The 21,817-nt window shown below is 40.1% G+C and overlaps 1 protein-coding gene across 8 annotated transcripts in view; it reads left to right on the plus strand.

Moving 5' to 3' along the window:
• LOC116067480 (protein shisa-6) overlaps positions 1 to 11,209 on the plus strand; it is a 75,888-nt gene extending 64,679 nt beyond the window's left edge. For 2 of the 8 annotated variants that reach the window (XM_031323922.2, XM_031323923.2), the window contains 5 exons: positions 2,173 to 2,235; positions 3,373 to 3,393; positions 6,442 to 6,594; positions 8,800 to 8,903; positions 9,106 to 11,209. In XM_031323922.2, the coding sequence (XP_031179782.1) occupies positions 2,173 to 2,235; positions 3,373 to 3,393; positions 6,442 to 6,594; positions 8,800 to 8,903; positions 9,106 to 9,987 (1,223 nt within the window). In that variant the 3' untranslated portion in view covers positions 9,988 to 11,209. The remainder of the gene's footprint in view (positions 1 to 2,172; positions 2,236 to 3,372; positions 3,394 to 6,441; positions 6,595 to 8,799; positions 8,904 to 9,105) is intronic. The other 6 variants (XM_031323924.2, XM_031323926.2, XM_036001320.1 and 3 more) reach the window with 4 other exon arrangements.
• The last annotated feature ends 10,608 nt before the right edge of the window (positions 11,210 to 21,817 follow it).

A 21,817-nucleotide genomic window follows, 5' to 3' on the forward strand; every position in this document is an offset into this window, starting at 1 on the left:
GTGAAGGAGCACACAGAAGACATATCCCATCTATCTCCATTGCTTGAGTAAATATTGAAACCCATAATGTGAGAACAGCGGGCCTCCCCCTCCTCCTTCACTCCTGTGACAGATGTAAATGACTGTTTCAGTAGTTGGCTTTAATGCATTTTTAAACAGGCACAGCAGTAGACAGCAAATGAACGTGTCGCGACAGCAACACTCTACGACGGGGTCTCCATCTATCGCTGCCTCCTCCTCACTTACAAACGTACAAAACCACCCACCCACACACACACACACACACACACACTGCCCTACGCAATCCTGAGAATAGCTGTCATTCATCAGCTTTCTCAGTACAATGGGCTCTGTAAAGGGCCCATCTTTCAACTAAAGCACCTCCACACTGCGGTGCCCAGCCGAGCTCTGTACCACTGCATCATATTCCCTGTCAAACACAAGCACTCCTGCACAGTAGGATGGAGAGATGATTGGCTGAACTGTTGTTTATTCTCTGAGTTTGAAATTAAAATGGCTCTGCGTTCCCAGATGACAACACAGAAGACTGCTACTGCTGATTAGACCATATTCATGCACACAGAGAGCCAGAGAAACAAGGGACAGAGTGTGTAAATGTTTAAAGAATTGTATCGTTGACTGCAACAAAAAAACTGTCACAAAAAAATACTGCATATAAGTAAAACATCAGCACATTCAGAAACACATGCAAACAAAAGCAACAGCAAAAATCACTGCACATAACTTACAGAGAATATACATGCTTTACAGCTGAGATTCAGATTTGGTTTGTCAAACTACGGTTTCAATGGTCAAGAGGGATCTTTTCCACCCAAATGTTGTTTCAGTTGAAACATTCTGATTGCAGGTGTATAAGTGCAAGGTAAAAGCTTGAGGTGAGAAGATAACTACATCTCCCAAGGTGCATTTGGATAAGAAACATCCACCCACGGGGTTTAAATTCTGTTCTGTGCGGAAGCTGGAGATAATTTGCATGGTAAATAAATTGACTTTTGGATTCTGGATCACATCTACAATTAAGTTCATCTGATTTACGCCTCTGACGAGCTTCTGACCTATTCTGCAAAGCAATAGTTGCTGAGGCTCATGGGTATTGTGCCTGACTGACAAAACATAATTTCTTAGGAACTAAGAAATTCCTAATATACCTACCTTATACCTAAAAGTGATGGTCATAACGTTAACCTATAGCATTGTTGCATTAGTGGGAGACTCCCATGCTTCTATGTTGAAGATCATTATAAGAAAACATTTTACAGCGACTGTCAGAAAAACGAAGGGTGTGTGTGTGTGTGTGTGTGTGTGTGTGTGTGTGTGTGTGTGTGTGTGTGTGTGTTTGTGTGTGTATGTGTGTGTGTGCTTGTGTCAGGTGAGGATGTGTCTGCAAACAAAAAACGCTGGCACAATAATACTTCTACGTTCCACTTTGTAACTAGATTAGCAAAGCATCTGTGTGTGCTGCCATGTGTTGTCGTTTTGGTAGATTCCTTTCTTTACTTGACGTTTATGAATATGAGGTGATATTTTGAGTGCTGTTTGTGTGTTGTCAAGGTGATAAAAATGTTTTGTTGTTGTTGGCTTGTGGTTTCTTAAATTAAATTGTTTTTGAGGCATCTTTTCATGATGAATGCACCGATTACTGTAGTCTGTGTGTCTTTACTCTCAAGTAATACATTTCCCAGAGAGCATGGGAGTGTGTTCCAGAACAGGATGGGATCAATGTTATACAGCTCTGGTTTTGTGTGTTTGTAATCTCTGACTTTCTGGATTCTGATTGATGTGAACATGTTTTGCAGGGTAACACTGAGCGGACTACAACAACTGCAGTTTCACTCATCCCATAATGTCTCTCATTTCTTTTTATGTCCTTTCACTTAATTTGAGGAACTTAAAGGGATACTTCACCCACTCAATAAGTTAATCAGCAACAGAATATTGATATTGGCTTCGTGACTTGAGTATACTATAAAAGTCAATTCAAATTTCTGTACATCAATCTGTATTGTGTGAATTATGTGAAAAGCATACATCAAAATTGGTGAATTATCTCTTTGACTGTCCCCGTCCCACTGCTAACAGTTTGTATGTGAGCTGATACAGAGCATTCCTCATGGACACTGAACAAGATGTTCATTGCTTTTGTCATTGCAGGTACCCATCAGCACAACTATAACCATGTGGCTCTAGGTAGCCCTACACGTACACCTAAGAATGGTAAGACACACTAGGGGCAGTGGGAATATTCAAGTGAATTCACAGCTGAGTTCAGTGTTTGTGATGACACCTGGGCCACCAAGGCATTGACTTGAATTTAGTGCTTGACATGGATGTGTGAAAAGCCCCTTGACATGGTCCTCTCTTCAATTCACCCCACTGCGAAGCCATTCCGTTATTAAAATTAGGCTCTTTCGTTAAAGATTGTATCATAGACGTGTCACATCCCATAGTCATGAACATCTTTCTGTGAGTGGGATCAGGCCGCAGTCGCCGTCCATCTCTTTTTGAAAGGGAATACAATTGGCGGAGGATCAAGTTAATGTTCTGTCGAGGTCATCATGTCCTCTGGTTGACAGAGCGTGTGAAAGTTATCACCATAGCCTCACAGGAGCATCAGCGTGAATCGTTTTTTATTGCTGACGTCATGCAGCTGTTTGTTTGAACAGTTGTTGAGCGAGGCGAGGTCTTGCCCGGGGTCACAGACCGGCCGATGTGGAGACTAGCAGTTGCGTAAGGAAGCAAGCTGGAGGCTGGAGAGAGGAAGGACAGCAGAGATAAGATGCCATTAGCAGAATATTCACTACCTTCTATATTAATTAAATCACTCTTATGTTGCCATTTGATTTATATTTTGTTTGTTTCAACCACAAATATTACACATGGCTTGCTTGCTCTCAGGCATTCAGGGCTATGCTTGACTTCTGCAGCCAGAATGGCCTCTTCCTAATGGACATAATTGTCCATGTAGTCCATTTCACACGCACACACACACACACACACACACACACGCACACACACACACACACACACACACACACACACACACACACACACGCACACACACACACACACACAGATAAGCAAACCACAACTTTAGAGAAATGCCTTGGAGATCTATGGAAAATATGAAAAATCCCCCCAACAGGTTTTGACTGAAACAGCCAGGAGTTACAGCTGCAAATCACAGAAAATGCATAATCATAAACACGAGTGTACATAACTGCCTCTGGAAGTAGTGTTGATTTCATTATTTATTTACTAGCCATGCTGAATATGGAGTAGGTCTTTGTAGGTTCTGTTTTGCTCACCATCAACGTGTCTCTGAAATATTTGTTTTTCACTTGGGTTTGGTAGCTCACCGATCATTGAGACGTGGTAAGTCATACACTTAGTGTAAAAGTCATTCATTACATTCCAGCACACATTTGTGTTCACCTACACCACAAACCAACCCCAGCGTTTGTGTCTTCCTGTGTTTTCAGACCTGATTTAAGTACCATTTGCTAAAAATAATAAGTTTGTTTGAACCTACTTCAACAAGAAAATGTGTCTTAGTTTGTCATGTGGGACAAAGAAAGTATCCAGAATCCTTTTGACTCATGAAAGCATATGAAAGTCAATTCATGTGATTTCATGTAAATGTGCAACAAAGTATAATTTGTGTTATTATATAGTTTTCTTATTTTCAAACTATTCCCAAAAAAAGACCAAAACCAACCATTTCTACTTTTTAACTTCCCACCCTGTCTGTGGCACTTAGACCCAAGCCCACTGGTTCCTACTGAAGACTTCAATCTTTGGAAAAAACTAACCTCGTTTTTTTTTTTTAAATAAAGGGGAAATAGTCAATTTGTTGGGGACTTTTTTTTAGCAGTGGATGAATACACATTTGATGCACAAGTGAATAATAATGGCAGCAGAAATGCATATATTAGCCTGATTCCAGACCTTTGAAGAACCGACCACATCTTCTGTTCATAGATTTACATAGTTCTGTCGTGGTGCTTACTGACGGACATTTGTACTGGATGGGAAAACAGTTGACCAATCAGAGCTTAGATCAGAGGTTAAACCCTCCTTCCCACAAGTGCCAGGCAGAATGAATTCATTCAGTCTGGTTATGAGGACAGGTGTATGTGTCCATGTTCATCTTGATGCAGGAACATGTCCCCCGGTGCACCATGCACAGTAGAGAGACACTACCAATCAATGAATCGTTGGTTTTGGTCTTTTCATTGCATTTGTTGGTAATAAGAAAAATAACTCCAGACTTCCTAAGATCCTTTAAAAAAACAAGTTTAAGCTAAGATTTGCAAAGACTACTTGAGTCAGGTCTGTGTGGTTGTACTGTCCATCGTGATGAAGCAGTGAAATGTTTGCTGTTGAGATAGCTAACAGCATGCCAAAGTCAATTCTCCCCTTATTGATGCAGTGTGGCAGACAGTCCCGTCACAGATCTCTCCCAGGACCCCCTGCTGTCGCCCGGCCCTGCCACCACCCCTCCGTCCTATTCTCCCAAGCTCCCCTCCTCCTTTCATCCCACTATATTCTTTCCTTCTTGTATTTCAGTCTCCTTTTTCCTTTTAGATTCTCTAATCTCCATCTCTTTTTCCTCTTTCCTTTCCTTCTCTCCATCCTGCAGCAGTTACTAAAGCCCTATTTTTATCTTTCCATTGGAGGCTGGTGTGGAGCCGCACCCATGCCCGCTGCTCTGCACTGCGTGACAGACTCACAGCCCACTGGGGAGGGCGAGATAGAGCAGGAGCGAGAAATAAAATGAGAGAGAGGGGAATACTGAATGGACAAGAAAGAATTAAGGAGCGAAGGAAAGTGGGTGGCAGCATGGTAGGAAAGATAAGATTGACAGAGCAAGGAAGATGGTGGTGAATGGGACAGACTGCAGATGTTTGTGTGCGTGCATGTGAGGAAGGGAGATAAAGAGAAAATAAAAGAGGGCTTTGGTCCAGTCAACCCCCCCTCCCCCCATCCCCCCTCCTGTGCGTCTTCCTGGCATCATATCACGTCACATCAGCGGCAGCCAGTCCAGGCATTGCTGCCTGCCCAGCCCCAGATCACATCACAGCACTGTCCCGAGCAGGGTCACTCTGCAGCACACATCTGTTGTTTGGTGTGTTGTCTCGTTTTTATTTTTTTCTCTCTTTTCTTTTTTGGACCGCTGTTTCCTCCCGTCAAACCATGCCACGTGTCAAGTCAGTCCCACACCAAACACTCACTGAGTGCCTGATGTGGCCGCCTATACTCCCCCATCGCTGCCATCAGCAAGTTGGAGTTTTAGATATGCAACCATTTCTCTCACTAAAGCTTTTTTCTTGAGTAAATGATGTTAAATAAAAGGCAAGAGGAAAATACATTTTCAGAGACGGGGGCTCTGCAGAATAGTCTCAGGAAGGAACTTGTTTTAGTGGAACATTTGCACCCCGCAAAAGAAAACGCCACATACAATATTAAATTAAGTTAACTGTTGACACAATACAGTAACGTGAGCTATTTAAATTAGCTGGATACATGGTTAAACTTCATTAGCTCTTACTTGTTTATCACTGTGTATACTCCATCCACAGCAATCCCACCAATCAGTCCCAAAACGTCCCAGTTAGAGAGGAAATAGCCTAAACATATTCTTTGTAAATTTTTACAATCATTTCCGGAAAGAACCAAGCAGGCCTGCCTTGTTGCACAATCAAATTATCTTTAAAACTTGACATTTTCAGCGTGTAGCTTGCTAGCTCAAAGTTCTTTGTTGTTACCTGTATCGAAGGGATTTTGAGAACGGTAACACCCACAGAGCGGTGAGGGACATCTGGCTTGTGAGCCACGCGTAGGATGTCAGGCAATTTTCCTGGAAATGTTCTTCCATTGATCCAGACTATGTGAACCCTAACCCTAACTTGATGCCAAAACAAGCCTTAAAAACGTATACATGTAAAAAAGAGAAGAAAAAAAAAGAAAATATGTAAATTAAACGCCTGAAGTCCCAGAGACATGTCCTCTGTGTCCTCAATGATAGCTACAGCCCTGGCAACAACAATGAATTATTTAGACCTGAAAGAGGTCTCAAGAAATTCTGGTTTATATTTTTTGTAGTATGTTTAACCCAAATTTCCTTGCACAATAAAGAGAATACTTCCACAGATCCAACCCTGGGTTCTTAATTCATACCAAAGAGATCATTTCTGAGATTTGTTCAGAGTACCTCTGCCTCCAGGAAATGTTTGTAACACTAAAGCTCCAGCCTGCCCGCCAGCTCAATCTTCCCTTCTCTACCTCAGCAGGTGGTCTTCCATAATGATCTAAACCTGCTAGCTTTTTTTATTGGGGGGGTGGGGGGACAGGAGTAGCCAGTCTGCCCATGTCTTTTCTCTTCCCTCTTCTGTGTCTGTATATGTATGTATGTGTCTCCAGAAAACAATCGGATAAGTGGCATCCTGACCTCGCAGACGGAGCCCTACGACCTGTCTTTCTCACGCTCCTTCCAGAGCCTGTCTCACCTGCCGCCCTCCTATGAGGCGGCCGTCAAAGCCGACCTCAGCCGCTTCTCATCCCTGAAGAAACTCAGTAGGTCCAAGTTCACTGCACTAATGCAAGAGTAGGCTCCCTGCCCTGATGCCCTGCATGACAGAAATACTGCATTAAGTGTGCTTTCCTGACTCCTGACTGGGACTTACTGAACGGCTCCGAAGTGTTTCAGCTGTGAAAATGATTAGCGTGTTGTACGAAGGACATCAAACAGTCGAAAGTAAAGTCCTCGTACACATTTGCCTGGAGATCTTTGCAACTCCCCATTGATCATTTCAGTGGATGGAGAGGGCCTGAAACAGAATCAGAAAATACCCATTCCTCAACTCTGATCCTTCATGAAATCAGCCTAGTCATCTCAAGAAACTGTGAGTCATTGATATTCAATGCTTCCCTTGCCTTCACTCAAAGGCTGCAGCCACTATTCTTCTCTTGGAGCGTATAAGTACATTAAGCGGCTTCTTGTGCCCGACTCGGCTCCGCATTGATTTAGTGGTGCTACGCTGGATTTCTGCTGCGTAATGAGGTCTCATCTCATGATGTTCTCCGAGTGGAACGCAAATATTTCTCAAGGCTTGTGTAATTTCATCATGACTGCCCCACTTCACTGCTGGCGTGCAGTCAAATTGAAAGATGACGATCTACAACTCATCCCATCAGGGCTTACTCCACACTGGCTCCCCCTGTTAGCTGCCAGACACCACCTCACACTAAATTGCAAAACAGGTTTGCAGGATACAGTGCTATTTACTGGTCCTCAGTTATTGGGAGAAAACACAAAAAAACATTACGGTCCTTTTGCGTGAAGAAGTAACGTAATAGTTTAGGCTGTAAAACAAAACCAAATGAAAGAACTAGTCAGAGATGGAAGCCCACAGAAGAGACATAATATCCTAAGGCAGTGTCCTTCAGTCTTCCCAACTTTGTTTCTGCTTCCAAAGCAAATTATTTGTTGCAGCATATAGACAAAAGGCTCTGCAGTTTCTTTTTGTTGCTCAACTAGTGTCTGCACACTGATAGATCATGTTGGATTGTGCTGGAGGGAAGATAGAGCAGCGTTTTCATTGTCGGGATAATAAAAGAGAAGAATGCTACTGCTTATTAATGCAAATTGGTATCAAACTGAAGAAAAGCATTTAGGCCATTGTAGGGCAGGACAGTATACATCACAAGTTATTCATTCGCTCCGTGGCAATATAGTTGATGAGTTTGCAATGCCCTGCCCAAATCCTGAAGACTATTATGCTTGAGAAAGGAACATCTTGTTTTTATTATCTCTCATAATGAATCGATTTGCAGCAAGCAGCCGTGGCTCGCTGCTGAAGGGGATTTTGGCTGAGTGTAATCCTGACAGGTGGTGTGAACACTGCTGAAAAAGACATGCTCAGAGTCATCTACCAATTCTCAACAAGGTGGAGATGTCTGCTCTCCATGATTTAATCCCACCATATGGATGACATGATGGTGAAACATTCATGCTAGTGTTCAGAAAGAATACAGAATGTGCATCTTTACAACAATGGACTTATTGTTTCCACTTTTTAATTTGAGCTGCATTTCGTCTCTTTGACAAGATGTCTGACAGAGTTCTTGTGAATGTGCGTCACTATGTGTGTGGTTCTGTATTCAAAGATAAGTCTCTCTGCATGTGTTTTGTTGTGTGGCATGCAGTTGATGATACATTCACTCCCACACTCTACTGTCTCTGGAAATGTTTTCTTGTCTTTTTGATCTGCTTCTGAATGCATGTTGTAGTTGTTTGTACACATTAATAGGGATAACACATCCACTCAAGGACATTCTCAATGGAAAGTGATGAATAAATTCAACAATACATAGACAGCTGTCCAGCATGTACTACATATGAGGTGCCTGCGTGCTTCCCTCCGTATCTGTATGATATGACCATGTTTCAGATGACCTTTGAAAAGTTTGCCCCTACAGCAGAGCTGCCTGTAGAATCCCAAATGGATGTGTAGCTGTTATGTGCCTAGCATGTATTACAGTCTGATTGTGATTCCTATGTCTCTCTATTTTTTTATTCCCCTCCATGAGCTTGGAAAGGTGAAACACAGATGGGTCCGCCAACACTTTTCTCGGCATTGTGTACAATGTTCTCCAATCCCACTTTATCCAATTTCTCCCCTTGCATTCTAACACCTTCCCGTGTTTTCTTTTGCTTTCACTCCCTGAATCTCCTCTTCACCTCTTGATTCTGTCATTTTATTCCTGTCTCCTCTACAGCAGATAAAGATGTCGACGACTACTACACTCGTAAGCGCCACCTGCCCGACCTGGCAGCAAGAGGCACTCTTCCCTTGCATGTTCTCAAAATGACTCAAGACCAGGTGGGTACATAAGTGTGCAGGCCTCTAAACCAGGTCATGTTTTTCTAAAAGGCAAAGCAGGTGTGCTATCTCTGAGTCTCCAGATTTGAATTTGTTAGAAGCTATAGCTGGTATTTCTCTTCATTTCTGCAGTGGTGGGTGGCAGAGCTTTTTCCCCCTCAGCTTGTGAATAAACTCACCTCATTCATCTTTTGCTCAACAGCACCGGGAACAGCAGCAGCAGCAGCAGCTCCAGAGCCAGCCCCCGCAGTCCTCCATCTCCCAGGCCCCTCCCCAGTCCCAGTCTTCACAGCAACAGTCTCAACAAAGGCAGAGGCCCCGTCGCGTCCAGAGGGCCATGTCCCAGGACCGCGTCCTGTCCCCGCAGAGAGACCCACAGCAAGACTACAGCACGTCCTCTAATGGTATGTCCCCGTATGGAGGCCGGATCCTCTCAGACGAACAGCTCCTGTCTGCTGAACGTCTTCGATCCCAGGAGCGTCTTTTCCCACAGGACCGCCACACCTCCCAAGATCGTCTGTACGCCAAGGACCGCATGTACTCCAAGGACCGACTTCTATCACAGGATCACCTCTACTCGAAAGACCGCCACTACTCTCAAGACCGCCTCTATTCACAAGATCGGCTGTACTCACAAGACCGCCTCCTATCCCAGGATCCTCTGCTGTCACCGGACAAGCTGATGATGTCGCTGAAGCGTGGCATGGTAAGCAACATCTCCGGCGGGTTTCATGGCAGCGACAAGTCAATGTCACGCGCCATCTCGCACACAGACGTGTTCGTACCAACCACGCCTCTTATGGACCGCTACAAGATGACCAAAATGCACTCCCATCCCAGTGCCTCCAACAATGGCGGTGGCAGCGGGGCTCTGGGAGCGGGAGGCAGTGGGCACTCCAACACTTTAGCCATGAACCAGACAGCAACCAAGAGGCAGGCATTTGCCACCAGACGGACTCACACTATGGAACAGCTCCACTACATCCCACCACATCACCAGCAGCAGCAGCAGCAGCAGCAGCAGCAGCCGCAGCCGCAGCCGCAGCACTACCGCACAGGCAGCAAGACTGAGGTGACTGTGTAACGGCAGCCAGCACAACCTGAACTGCACTGGAAGGTGCACTGCTGTGTGCCAGAGGTGGGGATGATAGAGGTACGTGGGTACACTGGCCTTCTTTTAGAGTAGGATGGTGGCAATTTCACTTTCTTTGACTGAAGTTCCTGCAAAGTCAGAGATTCCAGGACCAAGAACATCCACAAGCTTACTGTGAGAGACCGGAAAAACGAGTTACACTGTACACTGCATACACAGGCCCTGTTAGATCTGAAGCCAGAGAGGGTCGTGGATGAGAGAGGGATGGTATTATCCAGCTAACTTGCCTATTATTTTCCACTATAATTGTTTCCACTTGATTACCCTATTCATCCACAGGCTACAGCCTCATTCTGTGTGTGGTTTAGTGAGAAAACACTGATTGTGTCTGTTTTAGCCTTTATCGGCCCACTTTGTCCAACAAATCTATTCTGTGACCTTTTCTGGCGAATCTTAAAGGGCTTTGCATGGTTAAACACATAGACTGACTTCTCTGTGACTTCTGTTGTGCAACACAACACCATCACAGGTGATGAACTAGGTTGAGCCTGTAATAACTTTATGAATATATAAATAAATGAATAAAATACAACCATTTGTACACCCTGTCCTACTCATAGCTCTAGTGAATCTCAATGAGAGAAATTGAAATGGATGTTATTAGCACTTCTATTTGGTGCCTCCGACAGATGTTTCATTTCTAAAAACGAAGTGGTTTTGTCGGTTACAAAGCACAATCAAAAAAATATTGTTTTGTTTTTGATTTGTTGAGTTTGAATAGTGACAGTTAGCTTGTTTTGTTCTTAAAGCAATGGCAGGTTTTTTTTTTTTTGCTTCCAGTAGACGATTGTAAATAAGCTATTCTAGAAGCAGTATTATGGACAAGTCTGTACTGGATGGACTTTGTATTAGACTGTCTGTTTTCAATAGATTCTTAAAGAACAACTATACATCATCACTGTTTTGTGAGTTCAGAATAGAAACCCACTTAAACAAGTATTTGACGGGATCAATTAATACTATACTGTGTGTCTTTGAAAAACTGTTTGTAGGACGAAAAGTGAATGAATGTGTTGTTAACTGATATACCACTGTTCATATTTGGATGTAGACTGTGTTCCATTGACATCAGAAGTTGAACATCATGGAAATGGATCATATTGCTTGTTATAGTAGGGTCAAATAAACCATCCATATTTTTCTAAACATTCAACATTATTCTTTGAGACATGTCTGTGTTGTGTGTTTGATACACCACATTACCACTGTGAGTTCTAGCTTCACATTCTGCAGGCGTCTGCAGTGAGGGACAAAATACTTCACTGGTTGAGTATAAAACCAGTTTTCCTGGATAAAGGGAAATTTCAATCAGGAGAGACTTCGTTGCAGATATGCAAAGATTTATTGTACATATGCATGATTTGAAATGTACAGTCTTTGGAGATTAGACTCTATCGTTATTTAAAAAATATAAATTCTTTAAAGGGGTAGAAAGCCGAAAGATAATCCCCCGATGGAGTCTAGACACTGATGGTGGCGCGAGGCGCCTGAAAACCAAAAGCGAAGCGCCGTCGGATGAGGACCCAGGAGGACCCAGGAGCCGTGAGGGATGAAGACCGGAGGAGCAAGGGGAGGAGGAGGGTTGTGCTCTTATCCTGAAATGACAACTGAGCAGCAGAGAGAGACAGGTTTAAAACAGGGATGTCATGCAGTGATTGGCTCGTGATTTTCATGGCCGCTTCTGATTGGTTAAGATAAAAGTGAACACCTCTACAGCTGATCCGTTTAGAGGAGCTGCGGTCTAGGTAAGCCCCCAGCTTACCAAGGTTTTACTGACGTGTCTCAATGGTCGGAGGAAGACACGGCAGCAACCCTAGCCCACAAAAACATACTTGGTTAAGGTAAAGGAAACATTGTAATCATTGTTATAAGAAATGAATGTTAACCGTTTGTAGGACAGAATATGGTGTTATTTCGACTTAATTGAAACCAGGCTCACTTGGCCTGGTTGGGCTGAGAAGTTACGTTTTTTTTAGCGGTTTAGGTTACATTGTTTCAGTGTTTCAATTTCAGTATGTAGGACCTGTTTTCCATTTAAGTGAAGTACAGGGTTAATGAAATGGAGCTTGGCTACCAGCTTAATGGTAATGTCCAATTATATTTGTGTGAATGCTGATTCAACGATTTTCGGTCGCCTACCACTTCTGCATACTTTCAGCTACAAAAACCAGTCAAATAACATGTTCAGCTCTTTAAGGACATATGTACTTTTATTCATATTTTTTCTGCCATTTATACTTTTGTTAAATATTAAGCTTTTTTCTTTTTACATTGAAAGTCAATAGAGCGATCTTTATATCCTCTTCAGGCTTCTTCCACTTCGAAATGCTACTCCTCCAACATACTACAAACATCATTCAAACAATTCACAAAACCTTCAGCTATTAGAATGATTCAGCTTTTTGATATCTTTTACAGTTTTTGTGTTTATCACTGTTTAGGTTTAGATCTTCTTTAGGCTTTTTCTGCGTTTTTAAGGTCTGCTGAGTTCGTGATGTCACAGCTACAGTGCAGAGGAGAGAGAACATCGTCTTAAAACTTTCTCTTTAACTCGCTCTCACGGCCACAATTCTTACTTCTCATACACCATTTATACGTCAAAACTTGGATATACTTGTGTACTTTCAGCCAATGTGTCATTTAAGCAATTTGCCTTATACATTTGGCTCAGTGAGCCTCCAAATGACAAGAGCCACACGTATTCCTTCTTTTACAGTTTTTGTGTAATTACTGTTGAAGTTTAGTGATTATTTCAGGCTTTTTCTGTTTTTAATGGGTTGGAATTGCTTTTACTTTTTGTGTGGAGTTTGGATGTTCTTCCAGACTTTCTTTGACATACTATACTATGACTTTTTTATGACTTTTTTCAACATACTATACTATGACTTTTTTATCACTTTTTCTGACATACTTTGCGATATGCTACACTATGAATTTTTTATCACTTTATTCGACATTACACTATGACTTTTTTCGACATGCTATACTCTAACTTTTTTATCACTTTTTTGGACAAACTATACTATGACTTTTTTATCACTTTTTGGACATACTATACTATGGCTTTTTTATCACTTTATTTGACATACTATACTATGACTTTTTTATCACTTTTTTGACATAATATACTATGACTTTTTTGACATACTATACCATGACTATTTTTGACATAATATACTCTGACTTTGTAATGGCTTTTTTCGACATAGTATGTTTTGACTGTATTCAAAAAACTATATTTGGTGGCATGGTGGCTGCTCATTGGTTAGCACTACTCAAGTAGGCACTACAGACTCTGACCATTGCTTCGATCCCCAGTCTGGGGCTGCGCCTTTTTGCGTGGAGTTTGCACATTCTTCCAGACTTTCTTTGACATACTATACTTTGTTATCACTTTATTCAATATACAACACTATGACTTTTTATCACTTTTTTCGACATACTATAATGTGACTTTTTTCATGTCAATTTTTTGATTTGATTTTTTATATTTTTTTTGGACATACTGTACTATGACTTTTTCACTTTATTCAACATACTATATATACTATGGCTTTTTTGACATACTATACTTTGACCTTTTTATCACTTTTGGGACATACTATACTATGGCTTTTTTATCACTTTTTTGACATGCTATACTATGACTATTAGTCACAGCGTGTACAAATAACAAGGTCACATGAGACACAGCCATCTTATAACCGTATACAAACTGGGAACTATATTCTCAGAAAGGCGAAGCATTGCTACTCTCTGCTCGGGGCCAGTTTATATACGGTTAGAAGATGGCTGTGTATCATGTGACCTTGTTATTTGTACACGCTGGACTATACAAATCACAACATGTAAATAGGAACATGTTGGCGTTATTTTGTCACTTATTTGGAGCAGTAGGCTAGTTGGAACGATTACCTTCAAGATCCGTGCTAGGCTAAGCTACCGGTGGAGATGGAGAGTTACAACACGCACGGAGATGAGAAGGGTATGTATGGACTTATCTAACTCTGGGGGTTACGGTGAATAAGCTAAAGTCCCAATAAGTCGGCGTGTTCCTTTAAGCCTCACGCCGCTCAGCCCGATCCCGCAGTGGTTTTTTTTAGCCGCCCGTTCCCGCCCACTCTTAGGCAAGACACAGAATGTATAGGACCTGAACATGTGTGTGTATTTCAGACGTGTGTGTAGTGTGTTCCAACAAACAGAGTAAATTGTAATTTCCCCACTGGGGATCATTAAAAAGTATAAATTATTAAAAAAAATTATCAAAAATGAATAGTATAGATGTTGAATAAAGTGATAAAAATTCATAGTATAGTATGTCGAAAAAAGTTATAGTTTAGTATGTTGAAAAAAGTCATAGTATACTATGTCGAAAAAAGTGATAAAAAAGTCATAGTATAGTATTTCGAAAAAAAGTCATTAAAAAGATCATAGTATAGCATGTCAAAAGAGTGATTAAAAAGTCAAAGTATAGGATGTCGACCCATTAAAAAGATCATAGTATAGCATGTCAAAAGAGTGATTAAAAAGTCATAGTATAGTATGTCAAAAATAAGTGATAAAAAAGTCATTGTATACTATGTCAAAAAAAGTCATAGTAAATTATGTCTAAAAAAGTGATAAAAAGTCATAGTATAATATGTCAAAAAAAGTGATTCAAAAGTCACAGTATAGTATGTCAACAAAAGTGATAACAAATTCATAGTATATTATGTCGAAAAAAGTCATAGTATAACATGTTATGTCGAATAAAGTAATAAAAAAAGTCATAGTATGTCAAAAAAGTGATAAAAAGTCATAGTATAGTATATCAAAAAAGGTATAGTATAGTATGTTAAAAATAGTGAAAGTATAACATGTTGAAAAAAGTTTTAATAAAGTCATAGTATATATAGTATGTCGAAAAAAAGTGATAGTCATAGTATAGTGTGTCAAAAAAAGTCATAGTATAACAGTATATAGTTATAGTATAGTATGATGAAAAAAGTGATAAAGAAGTGATGGTATAGTATGTTAAAAATAGTCATAGTATAGCATGTCAAAAAAGTGATAAAAATTCATTGTATAGTATATTGAAAAAAGTCATTAACAAGTCATAGTGTAGTATGTCGAAAAAAGTGATAGTATAACATGTTATAAATAGTCATAGTATAGTATGACGAAAAAGTGATAAAGAAGTCATGGTATAGTATGTTAAAAATAGTCATAGTATAGCATGTCAAAAAAAGTGATAAAAATTCATTGTATAGTATATTGAAAAAAGTCATTAACAAGTCATAGTGTAGTATGTCGAAAAAAGTGATTAAAAAGTCATAGTATAGTATGTCAAAAAAAGTCATAATATAGTATGTCAGAAAAAGTGGAAAAAAGTCATAGTATAACATGTTAAAATAGTCATAATGTATGTATGTCAAAAAAAGCCATTAAAATATCATAGTACAGTATGTTGAAAAAAGTGATAGAAAGTCATAGTATGGTATGTTGAATAAATTGATAAAAAAGTCATAGTATGTCGAAAAAGACTTTTCTTCACTTTTTTTGACATACTGTACTATGACTTTTTCATCACTTTAACCGACATATTATACTATGACTTCTTTCGACATACTATACTATGACTTTTTATCACTTCTTTCGACATACTATATTATGACTTTTTATCACTTTTTTTGACATACTATACTATGCCTTTTTGTCACTTTTTTCGACATACCATACTATGATCTTTTTATCAATTTTTAACATACTATACTATGACTTTTTGCCACTTTTTTCAACATACCATGCTATGACTTTGTATCACTTTTTTCGACATACTGTACCATGACTTTTTGTATCACTTTTTGACATACTATACTATGATCGTTTTCAACATACTATTCTATGACTTTTTTATCACTTTTTTCGACATTCTATCTATGATCTTTTTCGACATTATATACTATGACTTTTTCATTACTATATTCAACATACCATACTATGACTTTTTTATCACTTTTTGTACGTAATATACTATGACTTTTTTATCACTTTTTTCGACATGCTATACTATCACTTTATTATCACTTTTTTCGACATACTATAATATAGTTTCTTAGTTTTTTTTCGGGCATTTTAGCCTTCAATAGACAGGACAGCTGTAGACAGGAAAGGGGAGAAAGAGAGGGGGAAGACATGCAGCAAATTCAATTCAATTCAATTTTATTTATAGTATCAAATCATAACAAGAGTTATCGCAAGACACTTTACAGATAGAGTAGGTCTAGACCACACTCTTACAAAGACCCAACAATTCCAGCAATTCCCCCAAGAGCAAGCATTTAGTGCGACAGTGGCGAGGAAAAGCTCCCTTTTTGGAAGAAACCTTAAGTGGTGTGGAAAACTCCCTTTTAGGGAGAAACCTTGGACAGACCCAGGCTCTTGGTAGGCGGTGTCTGACGGTGCCGGTTGGGGGTGTGATGAACAGTGACAATAATAGTCACAATAAAGATAATGGGAACAGTGACTAGAAATAGTAGTTGTAGTGGTTCATGGCGTAGCAGGGCACACGGCTGCTCTACCAGGTGAGCTACCCAGGTACCCACTATACTTTATAATTTTTTTTGACATACTATACTATGACTTTTGATCACTTTTTAGACATACTGTGACTTTGTTTTAACACTTTTTCGACATACTATTGTCAAGGAATTACGATTCCTCGAATATAACACTATACTTTGACTTTTTTATCACTTTCTTGACACACTATACAATGACTTTTAAAGTTTTGTTCAACAGTGTGTACTATGAGTTTATCACTTTCTTTGACATACTATACTATGACCTTTTGTGACTTATTTTTAGACATACCATACAATGACTTTCATATCACTTTTTATCATACTATGACTTTTTTATCACTTTTTTTGACATACCATATTATAACGTTTTAATATCTTTCTTCGACATGCTATACTCTGACTTTTTAATGACTATTTTCGACATGCTTTACTGACTTTTTCATCATACCATACTATGATTTTTTCATGCCTTTTTTTAGAGTGCCGATGTGCTGCAATAGCAGCGAGTTCGGCAAAATGACTATTATTCCTCAAACTTAATAATATTCTAATTGTGTGCATGCTGATTCAGCAACATTCACAGTATTGTTATCCGATTCTTTATTATTCCCCTTCTTCCGTATGTTTTTCGGTCGCCTACTACTTCTGCATAGTTTCAGCTTCAAAGACCATTCAAATATCAAAATGTTTAGCTATGGCTTCTTCCACTTCAAAATGCTATCCCTCCTTACATACTTTCACTTACAAACGTCATTCAAACTTTAAACTTTTCGCTCTCTCTTTTCTACTTATTCATACTTTCAGCTAGAAAATAAATTCAGACCGTACAATGTTTTACATCTTTTCATTATTGACATTTTAAAGCTAATAATTCAGTCCCCATCTGTTCCCATGTTGCAACCCTTTTTACTACTGTTAATGCAAATGCAATGCCTTTAAAATAAATATATATTTATTTATTTTTTATTTATTTATTCAAATATTTATTTGTTTTTTACTCCCCTTGTTTCTTAAATTCATTCTACGTACTGTCACACTACAAAGGTGGATGGGAAGTGGTGGGAGGTTGAGAGTTATGAAAGGCATTGTTAATTGCAATCAATTTGCTATTTGAATTATCACTGAACTGTTTTCCATGTTGCCTAAAACAATAAAAAGATCATTAAAAAAATAAAGAAAGAAAGAAAGAAAGAAAGAACAAACTGCAAACCTACCACATTTGGCTACAGTTTCTTTGAAGATTAGGTTACATATAACTACAGATTGATGGATAACACAAAGCTAGCTTTAAAAACTGGAGGCGTGGATTTTAAAAGCGTGGGCATAAGTTTACACTAACTACATGAGTTGCATCATGGGTATTGTAGTATTTCTTGGAGCTTGGCCCATGTAATATGTCTCCATAACAGCAGGCGGCGCTAATCTGTATTGTCGCCCAAAAAATGAAAACCGGAAACGACGGAACATCTCTCTAGACCTAGTAAACACAGAGCACGCTGTCACCAGTCATTGTTTTCATCAGAGAGTTTTGATAGTACTCAAGAAGGATCGTTGTTATCATTACTTGCTGAACGGAAGAAAATACGATGGCTAGTAATAAGAAGATACTGGCGTTGTCAGCTCTCTGGCTTCTTCTTGTCGAAGAAGCACTGTCAAGGGCTAGCACTCCACCAATCAGATTGGTCATTGAGTCCGGCTGCCCACTGGCTGATTCAACAAGTCAAATTGGCCAAAATGGATGCCGACGGCTCCTCCGACTGATGACGGCACGGAACACACCGAACAGACTCGAGTCACCGACCTCGCCAGACTGACTGTCAACGGCCGATAATCGGGTTGGTGTGTCAGAGCCTTTAAGCAGCTTGACCAATAATCTTTTTAATGAGGATAGATATGAAGATTAAATTCAATTTACTATCAATATAACTTCTTCATAATTTCCAGGTAACGAGCTTGCAGGGTGTAAACATCCTTTTTGTCCCCGCCCACTGAGGTGTTACGCAGCCACTGAGATATTTTCTGCCTCCAGAGCAGTTCTGCCTTAGAAAAATGTTTATATAATTACAACTCCAGGTTTGATTCCACACACACACACACACACACACACACACACACACACACCACACACACACACACACACACACACACACACACACACACACACCTTATCTGACAGTATGTCACAGCCAGGAACACATTTTAAACTGACACTTTCACCATAATATTCGGCACCAGCGTTGGCCGGGGCAGTATTTCAGTTTGACATGTGAATTAATATGGTTGACTTTAATGCTGGTCAGTGCAATTTCAGACCTTCTATAAATTCATGACAATCCATAGGTGCGAACGACAATTCTCACAGCAAACAACGGCGCCTGCAATTGCACTCCTCCACAAACAAACAAGAAAAAAATGGAATAAATTTTGGTTTCCAATTTACACTGATCCTCAAGCCCATCAGCATTTAAATGAAAATATGAGTCTGCAATCGAAAAGAATCTATGGCTGGGAGAGCAGCTGAAGCGTGATAGGTAAGATGGATACGATAGCATGGGACAAGCACTGCAACTCAAGCGGAGGAAACTGGCCAAGAACAGGGCTTTCCATTAAATAATCAGTTATTTCTCATATGGCACGTGTTTCTTCAACAAAGTATTTCATTACCCATCTCTTCCACTTTTACTGCAAACATGACCTGGGCTTATTTGTTGGTTAAAAATTTAGTTTGCCCTCTGTAGTTTTCCATTTGTCTCTTGCTTTTGTCAGAGACACTGTCATGTCTGGATTTAAAATAGAAATAAATCTTTCAGTTTTGATTCTCAGATAATTTCCCAGTGACATTCACAGGATGTGGTTTTGACAAACAAAGAAGAAATGCTGTTCCATTCTGGATTTTATCTTCCTCATAGAAAGTTAACACTCTGGTCTGGTGTGGCCTGCAAACTCGAGGAAGGGTGAACAAGGTTGAAAAGCATTCTGCTGCACTAGGACAACAATAGAGGGAAAGATTAATGTTTTTCAGGTTTTTAAAAAGCTGCTGTGGATACCTTGCAAAAGGTGAAAAGAACATTCCAGTGGCCCGACCCCTGCCAACACATCCTATCAGCAGACATACAGTGGACTGCAGTATGCTCAAGTGCATCATTTCTTCAGTCTCTTGAACCTGGATTTTAAGTGCTTGTCACTCTCTTCTTGTGCCACTTCTTCGTCCTCGAACACTTCTACCTGCTGCACTTGAGAATGGCTAGCAGGGAAACTCTTTCATTTTAGTGCAACACACGCTGACCCTGCATCATCTAGTGCCGACTGACACCAGTAGCACAACCAGACGCATCACGCAGACAGAAGTAGTTAAAGCGTAACTCTCGCCAAAATGCAACCTAGGGTGTTTTTGTGAATGTACCCGAGTCAAGCTTTCATTTAAAAGCATTGACAACATTGTTTGTGTACACAGAGTTTACTAAAAAGAAAGGTTTTGAGCAACTCAATGCTTGTGTTCATGTGTAGAGCCCCTGGTGATACTTTGAGCAAAGTTTCATGTTGTGTCGAGCCTTCTTAGTGTTTTAAAAATAGCTATTTTGAGGCTAGCATAAAAGTGCCCCTAGCACTCCCATTCAAAAGGCCATTTTACGGAAAAACGAGAATACAGTAAATCTTAAAAGTGAGGCTTCCGTCCTAAATATGCTTTTAAACAAAAGTTTGACTCGGGTACATTCACAAAAAGACCCTAGGTTGCATTTTGGCGAGAGTTACGCAACACTAGAGAACTTTTTGTAACTTAAAATGTTTCAAAAATCGTTTCAGTGGTTCATCAACTCGTAACAGAGTGAACGGCACTTCCGTATTCGCTTTGCGGCTCTCTACCGGTTATAACCGCACTATGCAAGTTTGCCAGATCGGGTAAAGGATCTGTAGTTCAAATGAGACATAATGGGACAATTCCGCTTCCAACCTGTAGGGGGACAGAAGTGGAATATAAGTTCTCTAGTGTTGCTTTAAGACAAGGCATTGGCACGCTTATGTAGTTGCTTTGCAAAATTAAGCTTAAAAGAAATACACAGGTTAGGGTACAGTAGTCAGGATGTGCCAATACAAGGAGTGAGTGGGACAAGATTGCTGCTTTTCTGAAGCGTGTCACTAGTGTGTTGAAACTAGAAATGTATCCCCAGGGGAAATTGCACTTTGCACATTGAGTCGATTTGGACAGGTAACTGTAGCTTGATGGTGCAATCGACCATCATGTCTGCGTTTGACTACGATGTAGTGATGTGTACTCTCATGCTGCTTATTCCACCTTAAAAGTACTTAATGCAGTTTGCCACTGTGTCCTGTGTTCCATTACAGCATATACATAGCAGGTTGGCTGGTCCTCAGTAGCAACAAGATGAGAAGTCCACACTAAAGGCTGCCTCAGTACATCTTCCCCCCCCCAATTTAAAACTACTGTTGATCAGGGCAGATCCCTTCATAACCCACCAGTAAATACTGAACCTGGGAAGACTGCCTTGAGCTCTTTAGAAATGGAAAGAACTTCAAAGGACACTGAAAGTTGAAAGCCTCATCTCTTCAGATGACTTTGCTGCGCTTTGTTGCGTGTATTATCTCTCTTCTTATTTTTCATGCTGTGCCCTGCCTCTCAGGATCTCAGTGAGGTTACCTGGTCAGAGAAAGGTTACATAGCTGAACAGCAACATTTCAGGTGGCAGCAACCAAAAACAAGAGCTCACGTCAGTTTGAATTATTAAACAAAGGTGTAGCCCAGCAAGCAGGTTCTCACATCAAGTACGGGTGTATCTGCGGTTTGTTCAGGTGGAGATATACTGTACCTCACATTTACAGGCTGTGGTAACCCAAAAAAACATAGACATTTGACTGAGTGGACACATAAACTCACTTTGGAACTACATGTTTTTACCGAAGACATAATCCCTATGAAGACAGAGTAATCCAAAGGAATGATATTTTTTTCAAAATTGATTTTTTTTTTAACCCTGTGAGAACAGGGTGAAGGCAGACATCTCAGAGACACAAATATTGTTTTTTCCTGACCCTGAACTGGATCTTTAAACATCTCTAAAATCAAATTATACGCCGCCTTAGATTACAGAATTTTTAATTATTTTAATAGATTGAAAATTCAAAATCAGACCAACAAAATAATAACTGCAACTATGCTATTCACAAAAATGTCAATGTGC

This window comes from Sander lucioperca, chromosome 5 (assembly GCF_008315115.2).
Source record: "Sander lucioperca isolate FBNREF2018 chromosome 5, SLUC_FBN_1.2, whole genome shotgun sequence".
In the NCBI taxonomy this organism is placed as follows: Eukaryota; Metazoa; Chordata; class Actinopteri; order Perciformes; family Percidae; genus Sander; species Sander lucioperca.